The sequence below is a fragment of the Pinus tabuliformis genome, chromosome 7 (genome assembly GCF_031772625.1).
Source record: "Pinus tabuliformis cultivar Carrire ecotype Pingquan chromosome 7, CPIR1, whole genome shotgun sequence".
Taxonomy (NCBI): domain Eukaryota; kingdom Viridiplantae; phylum Streptophyta; class Pinopsida; order Pinales; family Pinaceae; genus Pinus; species Pinus tabuliformis.
In genome coordinates this window covers 5,458,661-5,470,437 of record NC_142293.1, presented here as the reverse complement: position 1 = coordinate 5,470,437, position 11,777 = coordinate 5,458,661, and the positions used below count along the sequence as shown (strand labels likewise).

At 38.7% G+C, this 11,777-nt stretch overlaps 1 protein-coding gene across 1 annotated transcript; it reads right to left on the bottom strand.

Moving 5' to 3' along the window:
• Positions 1-825: 825 nt before the first annotated feature.
• On the bottom strand, positions 826-6,729 carry LOC149244860 (uncharacterized). Its single transcript, XM_089436253.1, has 5 exons — positions 6,273-6,729; positions 5,021-6,191; positions 3,476-4,904; positions 2,531-3,311; positions 826-2,048 (listed from the first exon to the last, which is right to left on the bottom strand). Exons 1-5 carry the CDS (start codon positions 6,727-6,729, stop codon positions 826-828), a joined length of 5,061 nt encoding a protein of 1,686 aa, XP_089292379.1.
• Between the last annotated feature and the right edge of the window lie 5,048 nt (positions 6,730-11,777).

The following is an 11,777-nucleotide window of genomic DNA, read 5'->3' as shown; positions in this document are numbered from 1 at the left end:
ATACACAAATAACCTCATCAAAGATCATGTTGAGAACATGTACAAATGTGATAAAAGTGTTTTTAAGAATGTGATGTCGGATAAGTTTGGCTAGGACTGAAAGTATAGTGACAAAAGTGCTTTTTCAATGTGATGTCGGATGGATATGTTTGACTAGGATTGAAAGTATAGTGACAAAAGTGCTTTTAAAAATGTGATGTCGGATGGATATGTTTGACTAGGATTGAAAGTATAGAGAATCATAATATTGAAAAATGTATGTGAATAATTAGTATAATTATATTAAAAATATTAATGTGGTTAATATAGTTTAAAGCTTTATAAATATAATAAAAAAAATTATTGTAATACAAAATGTTTTTTTTTCTACAGAAAAAATTCCAAATTTTTATTGATAAAAAGGGTTACATAGAGTATGTAAGTATGACGCCCAGCCTGAAACCGCCAACAAAATAGGCGAGACTCAGCAATCAAAAACACTCTCTGACAGAGATCCCGTCACAGGAGGGAAGAACCTCCCAGGCCACTCAAAACACTTGAGCACCGTCCTATTGCCCCGCAGCAAAATCGTGAAGAGCCACCGCAAGGGGATAGAACCTAACCACCAGAAAAAATGAATACACTGATCCACAACAAAAACCATCCATAGTATCTTGGAGGAAAAGGAAAACTGCTACGAGAAAACTGGAACCACTGCCCGGGCATCCACACAGGGAAGACAACCCAAGAAAAAGGCAGAGGAGAAAAATGAGAGACGGAGACATGGAAAAAAGAAACGAAAACACACACAAGTATATACAGGGACAGAGGAAGCGTGAAGAGAGATTAAGCGAAAAAGGGTTGTTCAACAGGCCGAACAGACCCATTATCAACCTCCGAGACAGTCCACGACCCCATCTCACGAGCTACTCCTTCTTTGGAAAGACGATCCGCTTCAGAATTCCTTTCCCGGTATATATGACTTAGAGAAATCTCCGTAAAACAATTTCTGAGCCGAGAAACTTCTTTAAACAGAGGAAGCAGAGTAAGATTATGGCAGCGATGAGCCCCGTTGAACCATTGAACCACATTCATGGAATCCCCAAAAAGCTGAACTTCTCGCACATCACGGAGGATAAGCCAGCAGAGGAGGAGATGAAGGGCTTTCAATTCGGTAAAATTATTTGAACCCTGTCCCAGACCTACTGAGGCTTTAAGAATCTTCATTTCTGATAAATGTATGATCAAGCTAGCCCCACACCGACCATTAATATTCGACGCCCCATCAAAATAAGCCCACGGCCTAGATTGTCTAATGACTTCTTGACAAACAGCTCTGGAGGAATTAGGAGCTTGAGGAATAGGAATGCTTTCATATATGGCTGCTCCCTCAGCTGCAAGTCTTCCAATAGGGAAAGCAGAGTCCTTGAAAATGGCTAGGTTTCTGGCCAGCCATGTCCCCCATGTAATGAGTAAAGGAATGGATCGTTCCCTTTCATTTAATGAAGTGTTCCACCAGCACTGCCAGGCCTCTAAGAGTCCCTGCCCTTCCCATCTATGAGGAACATTTATTAAGCTTAGCGTTGCTGCCCAAAGACTAGAATTGAAAGGGCAAAAGAGAAATAAATGCTGGGCAGTTTCATCGCTGTCTTTACACAGAGGACATCTACCAGGACCAATTCTGCCTCTTCTTTGAAGGAAATCCCACGTAGGAACTTTCTGGAAAAGGACACACCAGAAGAAAAGCTTCGTTTTAGCAGGTCCTTTTAACTTCCATAAAGGTTTAGCCCACCAACCCGGAATTTCCCACCCCTTTTGAGACATCATCCATTTGTAACCTTCCTTTGGGGAATATGAGCCATTCTGAGCAAAAACCCATTTTAACTCATCCGGAGAGTCAGAAAGCCGCACCGAAGATTTGACGAGATCCCTTATGTACCTGTCCCATTCCTCCCACCTGTCTTCGTTCAAATCTAAGTCTCGACCTTTAAGCCACCCTTGATTCCAAATGGAAGAGGCCCTAGGATCAGCAACCTGGTTTAAAGTGAATAATCCTCTATCTTTTAAAGCTGCCACCAAATCTTGTGATAGATAAAACCCCTCAGAACAGCTAATCCAAGGATCGCGCCCCAAGCCAACCCCTTCTCAATGATATAAACGGAGGCGACCACTGCTTTCCAGACCATCGAGGAATTTTTGGACGACTTTTGCGGCAGTCGGATCCAATCTAGCGTTGATAATGGATCGATATATTTCCTTTTAGTCACTGTAGTCCATAGATTCTCCATTGTAATGATCCTCCAAGCCATCTTTGCTGCAAGGGATTGGGAGAAATTGGCCAGGTTTTTTATACCCCATCCCCCCCACTCTTTAGGGCGGGTAATTTTGTCCCATGCGATCCACGGGGTAACTCTCTCAGACTTAGACCCTGCCCACAGAAAGCTGCTGCAAAGTTTTTCAATTGAGTTTATAATACCTTTGGGCACCCAAGTCAAGCTCGCCCAATAGACTGGAATAGCCATTAAAACAGATTTTATTAAAACAAGCCTACCTGCCCGGGAGAGCCACTTGTGGCTCCAATGCTTCAATTTCGATTCCAATTTTACAAGGATCCACTGCCAATCTTTTATCCTGTAATTATCTGGCTTCAGATAGAACCCCAGATATTTGAAAGAATCCTCAAGCGTTTTAACTTCAAAGTTCAGAACCAAGGACACCCGACGCACCTCCTCTCTAGCCAGACCTGAACAGGTAATAGTAGATTTTCTCTCATTTATACAGAGGCCAGTCGCTTTCAAAAAGAGGTCCAAGATCCTCTTAAGCATCCTGCAATTGTCAAGGCTACCATTGTTGAAGAGTATAATATCGTCCACAAAGAGAAGGTGAGTGACCCAAAAATTTGGAGCAACCTCTATTCCTTTTAATAAACCTTGACTTTTTGCTTCATGGATCAAACGACTGATTCCGTCTGCTGCCAGCAAAAACAAGAGGGGAGGTAGTGGGCAGCCTTGGCACAGGACACGTTCAAGACTGAAGAAACTAGAGGCTGCTCCATTGATCAGAACAGCTATGGAAGAAGACGAGACACAACTCATAATCCATCTTACAAGTTCAAAGCTAAAGCCCAGATGAGTTAGTAAGAGTCTCAGGAACATCCAGCTGATTCTATCATAAGCCTTCGATAAATCTATTTTTACAACGACTCCTTTTTTCTTTCCAACTTTGAGACTATGGAGCGTTTCTTGAGCAACTCCCACAGCTTCATGAATTTGCCTACCATCTAAAAAGCCAAACTGCTCCAGGGAAACATTTTTAGAAAGGAAGGTTTTATCCTGACAACAATGATTTTAGCAATAATTTTATAAACACAGGTGCACAAAGAGATGGGCCTAAAATCGGCAAAAGAACCTGGGAGATCAGATTTGGGAATGAGAGTTAAAAATGTAGCATTAAAGGGTTGATAGATAGAACCTGAAAGCCTGGATTCTTCCACCACCTCCACTAACTCATCACCAATGAATTCAAAGAAATGCTGGAAGAATTCAACAGTCCAGCCGTCCGGGCCAGGACTTTTTTCTTTTTGCATCGATTTGAGGATGCTTGCAACTTCCTCTTTTGAAATAGGTGCCATGAGAAATTCATTATCTTCCTCCTCTATGAACCGAGGAAAAATCTGGGCAACCCTTATAACTTCTGCGATTGTGGCTTCACCTGGGGCTTTAAAGAGGTGTTTAAAATAGTTTACCCCTTCAGTAGCCAAATCTTCAAAAGAGAGCGCTAAGTCACCGTTTGCTTTCTTCATTTCCCATATTGTATTTGTATTTTTTCTCCCTTTGGCATAATTCTGGAAAAACTTGGAATTTTCATCCCCTGCCTGTAACCAGATCGCTCTGCTTTTTAGACGCCAACTTTGCTCCCTCAGCTGCAGAATTCTCCTTCTTTCCATTTCCAACTCATGTATCCTCGAGCGCGATGCACCCGTGCCATAGCCCTGACTGTCTGGATCCTCAAGAAGGGCAAGTTCTGCGTTCACCGCTTGCATGATTTCTTCCTCCTTTAGCTTCTTTTGATGAGCCCAACATTTTGAAGCGGCCTTCATCATTAATAAATTTTCCATAAACAGCTGACTTCGGTTCTCATTCTCACTTTCCACAACTTTCCTCCAGGTTTTATGAAAAAGACTAATGTAAGATGCATCCAAAAGCCAAGAGGAGTTAAACTTGAAAGGGATACCTGGCTTAGTTAAATCACCTTTCACCTCAAGAAGAACCGGGAAATGATCAGAGAGGCCACCATCTCCAACCCAATGCCTAAACGCCTGAAGTTTCTCCGTCAGCCGATCGCTTATTAAGAAGCAGTCTAATTTCTTCCCAATCCAATCATCGCCAATCCTGCGATTGCTCCAAGAGGGGCGCATCTTTGATGGATTAACATCGACAAGAGGCGATAAGGCCAATTTCTGATGAATGAAAGCAGAGAGGGGGTCCGCTCTAGCATTAACTCCCCAGGATTCAGCCAGGCCCAACGAGAAATTGAAGTCTCCACCAATAATAAGATTTGGGTGCGCCAAAAAGGACTTCGCAAAGAAAGAGTTCCAGAACTTCTCCCGCTCCGAATTAGGGCCATAGATATTCAGAAAAAGGAAAGGAATACAGAGTTCGTTGGAATAGAGTTCCACCGCCAAAACGTTTTCTGCTCCCCAAGATGAGATCTCACGCGCTACCTTCACATTAAACCCCAGTGCCGCACCTCCTGAGTGCCCAAAAGCATCCACTGCATGAAAACTCCATCCCGACAAAAGTTTATGCAGACAGCCTATAATATCATCTCCTTTCCCAAGTGTTTCCTGAAGAAAGAGGATGTCAGGCTTATTCGCCCTAACCAGATCCTTCAGAGCTAGCTTTTTCAGGGTACTAGCAAGACCCCTGCAATTGAAAGATAAAATAATCATTTAAAACCTTCGGGATGTGATTGCTTTGCTCTAAGCACCCCTGGCAGTGACAACTGCTTTCCTCCAGCAATATTTATGATAGTCTTCAACTTGGCTTTCGATAAGTCCGACTTCCTCCCTCTTAACTTCTTTGGGCCTATGGACACCTCATCTATTGCCAAACCGCCTGCAACTAGATCTTTTCCTTTTCTGGTAGCTAAAGGCCTTAGATTGTAATGAGGTTCATGTCCTCCATCTCTGGAATGCGTAGGGGCCAGAGGAAGGGGAGATGGAACCGACATTAAAACACTGTTAGTTGTGTTTAGGCCCTTCTTCGAGTCTGTTATATCTTTTGAGAGTTGACATAAACGATCTAACTCACCACTACACGACACATGCAAAGCGCTTGTTAAGATAGGGGATGAGAGTTTAGAGGAGGGAGGACAAGCCTGATATAGATCTTCCATTGCATTGACTGCTGAGACACCAGCTGCAGAGAGCTGATTTGAAACAATAGCACTCGTTATCACCTCAGTCTGAGATATTCCAAAGCCCTCCATAGGTTCTGATCCTATCTCCTGGATATTTGCCAGAGCTTCGGCCTCCTTGGACTGAAACTCTTCCTTCTGAGTAGTGATCTTCTTTTGTTCCTTTTCCTCTGTCTTAAAACCATTTTTCCTCTGCCTTCGACGTCTACGATGACCTTGAGGGCAATCCCGAGCCAGGTGACCGTATACTTTGCACCGGTGACACCTGAACGGGAGGTTTTCGTAGTCCAGGGTCTGGATGAACTCTTGGCCTCGATACTTTAAAAGTATGTCACCCGCCAAACCTTCTTTTGGATTTAAACTTACCATAAGGCGGGCTGCGCTCCAGTCGTGTGAATGTAGATAGGATTTGTCAGCGCCGAGGAAACTACCCAGAGTATTTCCTATTGAGGAGAAAACCGAGTCGGTCCAGAGATGAATAGGAAGTCCCATTAGTTTGACCCAGACTGGAAACTCCTCTGATTTTTCTTTCTGGGCATCAAAGAGAGGCGTCCATTTCCTGAATAAGACCGGCCTCTTCCCAAGGCTCCAATGCTTTGACAACACCCATTCGACATGCTCCTTTTGCCCAAACCGAAGACAAAACCATCCTCTGTCAAGTATCTTGACCTCTTCTGGTTGTCCCGGAGCTTCTTTCCATTCAGCCAGTGCCCATTTCTTAATGAAGGCCGTCGAGAACTTCCTTCCACCAACTCTGCCGACAAGAAGGGTTTCCGATGCTTCCAATGCCCTGTCTATGTGGATATCCACTCCAAAGACACAACTGGGCCTTGCCTATTTTTTCCTGCAAATTTTGGGCTTCTTCCTCTTTCCACCCAGATCCTCCAGCTTATCTCCTCCCTCTACAGCCTCAAAAGACTCAGAGCGCTTTTCAGACTGTAGATAACTGCCTTCGTTTGGTTCCTCAGCCCGCCTGGAAACCCCACCCGCCGATCTTTCCAGGTAACTTAGATTTTGACTTTCTTTTCCTGCAACTTTAGCCTCTGATCCCAGCTTTTCAAGCGACGAGGGCCGAGCGGAGCAAGGTAACTGCCCTTCCCACATTATATTTCCCCCAGGACTCCGGCCGATGGCATATGATGCCTTAACTCCCGCATCCGCTGACCTATCCACGTTTCCTGACAACACTGCCTGCATCGGGAAAAAATGTTGCAGGTTCTCCTCTGAATCCTCCAGACCCCAAACTGCAAGGAGGTCTTCGGGTGACGGATCGATGTCCAGAGATTCCTTTTGTAATAAGCACATCCGCACATTCCCTGCACCCAACGCCATCTTTGCCAGACAGAAAAAACAAAATCCCTAGATGCTATTGCCTTCGGACCCACTACGACTAACTCCAGAAACTCAGTCATGGCCGCCATGGAAGGCCGCACGGGAAAAAAATTCGAATAGACCCCCTGCGTGCTCTCAACCCATACTTGCTCCCCGTAATACAAAATGTTTTACTAATGCATATATTTATTTATAAAAAGATTATCGGTTAATTTTAATTTAAGGAAAAAAGGAATTACACATTTCATTGTAAAATATTCTATTTTGCTAAATAAAATTTGCTTATATATAAATGAATGTTATAAATAATAATGAGTAATTTATCATGGAGGAACTTATTAAAATTGGAATAATCTCAAATCTCTAAGAAATTGGTGGGTAGGGAGCCACGTGATATGAATATAAATTTATTAAAAGTAATGCGTGAGTTAACTAAATAAAATTTTCTTATATATAAATGAATGTTATAAATAATAATGAGGAACTTATTAGAATTGAAATAATCTCAAATACCTATGAAAGAAATTGGTGGGTGGGGAACCACTAATATAGTTTTTTAAATTTATTAAAAGTCAATGCAACCTAACAAACTTTGTAAAGACTAAGCATATGTTGAGCATGTTCCATTGATAATCAATCTAGGCCCTCAATTAAAAAAATGAAAAAAAAAATCAACAAATCCACATCCAAGTTAAGGTGAAATAAGAAGCCTTCCGCAATAAATTTAAACATTCAGATTTTAAGAGAGATTTAGAGAGAATTATTGAGTTGCAAAAGAATATAAATGGTTAACCATTGTAATAAATATTATTAAAAAAATAAAAATAAAACTTTAGAATTCATTTCAATTTAAGTTTATGAGAATTATTTTTAATTTTGGCAATGTTCATTATCTTTTTAGCACTAATCAAGGCAAAGAAATCATTTTAGTTTTCGATATTGAAAGTTTTTCCAGTGGGATTTTTCGGTCTAATTTCTCTAATATCCGGCAGCAATTTATTGAAATCACAAGCTTGACGAGTAACCCCTGCACATTCTAAGTGCTCTAGGGATTTTATATATACAGTGAAAAACCAGTTTAACTAACACAAATCAAGATTTCACCTCAAATTTTTCCGCTAGATTCTCACACTGGAAAGTCCAAAACATTGCACTAAAAATAACTCCAAATTTGATATTAATATAAATATGAATTTGATATTAATATAAATATGAAATTAATAAATGTTGATATTGTCCAAAGGGAAAAAAGATCCATCAGCTTAGTTGAAAAAATCTCAGATAATTAAATAAAATATTAGTTGGATTTGTATATGTTTAAATATTTTTAATTAGATTTGGTGTCAAAATTTATTTCCAAAAAATAATGATTTTCAATAAATTAAGATAAACTTGTTTCCAACTAGACATTTTCTTATATATTTTAAATTACATTTTTTATATTTAATATCTCAGTTTCAATGAGAATTCATATTTTATATTGCATTTTCAATGAGAATTCCATGACCTATTGCAATTTGGCATTGAAAATACAAACATAATTCTAGAAAACATCATAATGGAAGATAATTCTTAAAAAAACACGTCAAAAAAATTATAAAATTATTTTATAAAATTGAACAAAAATGACAATTTTTTTTATTGAAATCATACCTAGAAAATAAAAAGTCATTAATTCACTTCTATTTTTTTTTTAAATAAGTAGAAAAATATAACTTCACGCAATATTTTGCCAACAAAATGATCTGAAAATACAAAAGAAAATGTAATCAATTTATTTTTAAAATCAAAAATCTTAAAAATTAATAAAAATGTAACCTAACTCTCTAATTTCCGGCCAAAATGATCTGAAAAAATTAAAACAAAATATAATTTATGTATTTTAAAGTCAAATATCAACATTAAGGTCTCCAAAGAGGATAACTATTACCATGCATGTGCCATTAAAACGTTTTGGAAATCACGTAAATTTTCCGTTCACGACACCATTTGTGTTAGAACCAAATCGATTTTACTCTATAAATTGGTTGTAGGGTCATCTGTCTGATTCCTTACAAACATCGGTGAGCCATATGCGTTGGAGGGAAGCTGGAGGGAAGCTATTCGGTTGCGAGGAGAGGGAAGCTGGAGGGAAGTTATTCAGTTGCGAGAAGATAAAATAACAAGGTAGATATATAGATCGCATCTCTGTCAATGCAATTGTCAAAGGAAATCTTCATGGTTTTGATTTATTTGTTCGCCTGTGAATCTGTCTCAAGGATATCAATCTCAATGAGTTAACCAGCTTCTTCTTTTCATGAATCATGAAAATATGATGTAAAAAACTATTTAGAGCTTTTGAAGTTGGAAAGTTTTCTGACGTTTTGATAGCAGAATATTAATGAAAATTTGAAAACAAATATGGATAGTTATCTGTTTTTTTGATGATGATGATGATGATGATGGTTAACGTCCACTCAGACCAAATTGGTCTATCGGACCTACAATTTTCTTAATTTTTACTTGTCTGGCTCCTCGTCTTTCTTGGCGAGATTGGTGTTGTAGCTTTCTTTCTTTTCTCTACGGTCTTCCAACTTCCTTTGTCTTGCATCTCCTTCATCTCTTCTGGTTCTTGGGACATTGGTGTCTTAGCTTCGCGATCTATTGTGTTCGTTCTTTTGAAAATAGTCGGAGAAGAAGTTTGGTTTAGGAGATCTGCTTTGCTGTTAAATGAAGATTTATTTTCTGCGGTATTCAAATCCTCATAACTGTTGATTTGTTGGGGCGGGCTTTCTCCTTGCTTGTTTTGAGAGTTGCTTCCTTCTTCCTTGATTTCTTGTGACTCATTTTCTCTAGAATATTCTTCTTCTTTGATGACAGTGTAGTGTTCTTTTTGTGCTCCTTCCAACCATGTAGATCTGTGGCAATTTTTGGCAAGCACGATCGACATCTGAAGAGGACACTTTCATAATCAAGCTTGTTCCACACATAGTCTTTACTTGTTAGGGTTATTTCAGCTGGGAATCAGGCGCTGAAATCCATTTCCACACAGATGCGTGAATAGGTGGTTCTGCCATATTCCTCTGTTTCTGGGCACCTGCAGTAAAATTTCCCAATTGCATTTTCACATATACTTAAACCCGTCCGATCCTTTAACGTTTCAGATCCTTTCCTTAACTGATCTTATCTGATCCAGTTTAACATATACTTGAAACTCATCCATCCTTTAAAGTTATCTTAATGGTTGATTTTAAAACATTTCTAAAATCTATTTCTAACTTAAAAAACTATCCGAGCCAGTTTCAGATCCCTTCCTTAACTCTCAAGGCGAGGTGATGCCCCATATGGTGCGCTTCCAACAGATACTTTCATCTTTCCTCAACTGATGGATGAGATTCACACATTTCCCATTGTCTTGCAATTCCTTTAAACTGCCACCTCCAAAATAAATTTAATGATACTAGTATATATCGCTTGAGATTTGGCGTCACAAGAGTGTGATTACATGTTGAGACCCACGAGCCGGTGACCTTTAAATCTTCTACATGGAATATTGCTTCCTCTATTCATTGCCGCGCAGTGCAACCGGCTGTGGTTTCCATGATTCGGATAGTCTCTGGACTACGTTTTCCGATTGTGTAGCGCAAAGCCGAGCTCGGGCTAGGGCTTCCAAATCGCAATGCAGACTTGAGCTTAGAACATGACTTTCATGGTTTGGTTGCAGACCTGAACTTGGTACATGGTTTTCATGATTTGGGTAAACATACTCTGCATGGTCTGGTTATTTGAGCTTTGATTTTTTTTGGAGAAACACTTCATCTTTCTATTAAAAAAGAGATAGTACCTATTTTATATTTTTCAGTTTTGCCTGTAAATATTCATTTCTTTTTATGATAATACAAGACTTTCTTATTTCTATTATAAATTTTCACATCTATTTGTTTCTTTTTAGTTCTTTACATATAGATCTGGCTACATATTCAGACTCTTTCTTGGTCTTTGGATAGTTTCTTAAGAATAGTTAATGCTACAGCTATTAACTATCATTTCCTTTTCAAATTTGTTGAAATAGAACTTATTTAATCTTTTGCTATCCTGGGGTTGGATAATAGATTCACTGTCCAATTTTGTTCTCTATAGATATATTGGAATTGTATGTTCTAAAAGGTGCTTGCCAGTATCTGATTCTCTTTATCCCGTTGTTTAATATCTGAGGAAGAAGAAGTTTGTGTAGTGGTTGACCCCATCAATGATACCTTTAGCATCTCCCAATTTGGGCTTTGGTTATGGTGTGTCATTTGGGTAATACAATTATTAGGGTTTTGGATGATATCAGTGTTTTAAGTATTCTTCTTCATTTATTTAGTATGATTTGGGTATTTATTATGTTATGATGGGTGATTTAGGTATTCTTATATGGTAGGGTTATTTTGGGTTCAGGTTATGGTTCTTGATTTGGGTGGTATGGTTATTTGAATTATGGATGATATGGCTATTTGAGGTATTGATTTGTGATTTGTATGAGAATTTATATTATGGATGATATTTTTGTTTGGTTATTTATGTTATGGTTTGTGGTTTAGATGTTTATTATGATGTAGGTTTATGAAATGATTATTTATGGTATTATTTTTAATTTGGGAATTTAGATTATGGATCATTTTTGTATTGGGATTATAGATGGTATGGTTATTTGGATTATGGTTTGTGATTTAGATATTTGAATCATGAATTGTATAGTTATTTGGGTTATAAATTGAGACATTGATGTTTGGATTATGAATAGTATGGGATTTGGAGTATGGATGATATGGTTATTTATTTAGGTGTTTGGATTACAGATATTATGGTGATTTGATGTTGTGGTTTATGATTTGGGTATTTGATATTAGATATATGGTTATTTGGGTTATGGGCTATGGTTTGTGCTTGGGTATCTGGATTATGATTTGGATACATGGTATTTGGATTAGAGTTTATGATTTGGGTGTTTGAAGCCTAATTTGGATATATGGTATTTGGACTATGGTTTGCAATTTCTATATTTGGAATGTGGATGATTTGGGTAT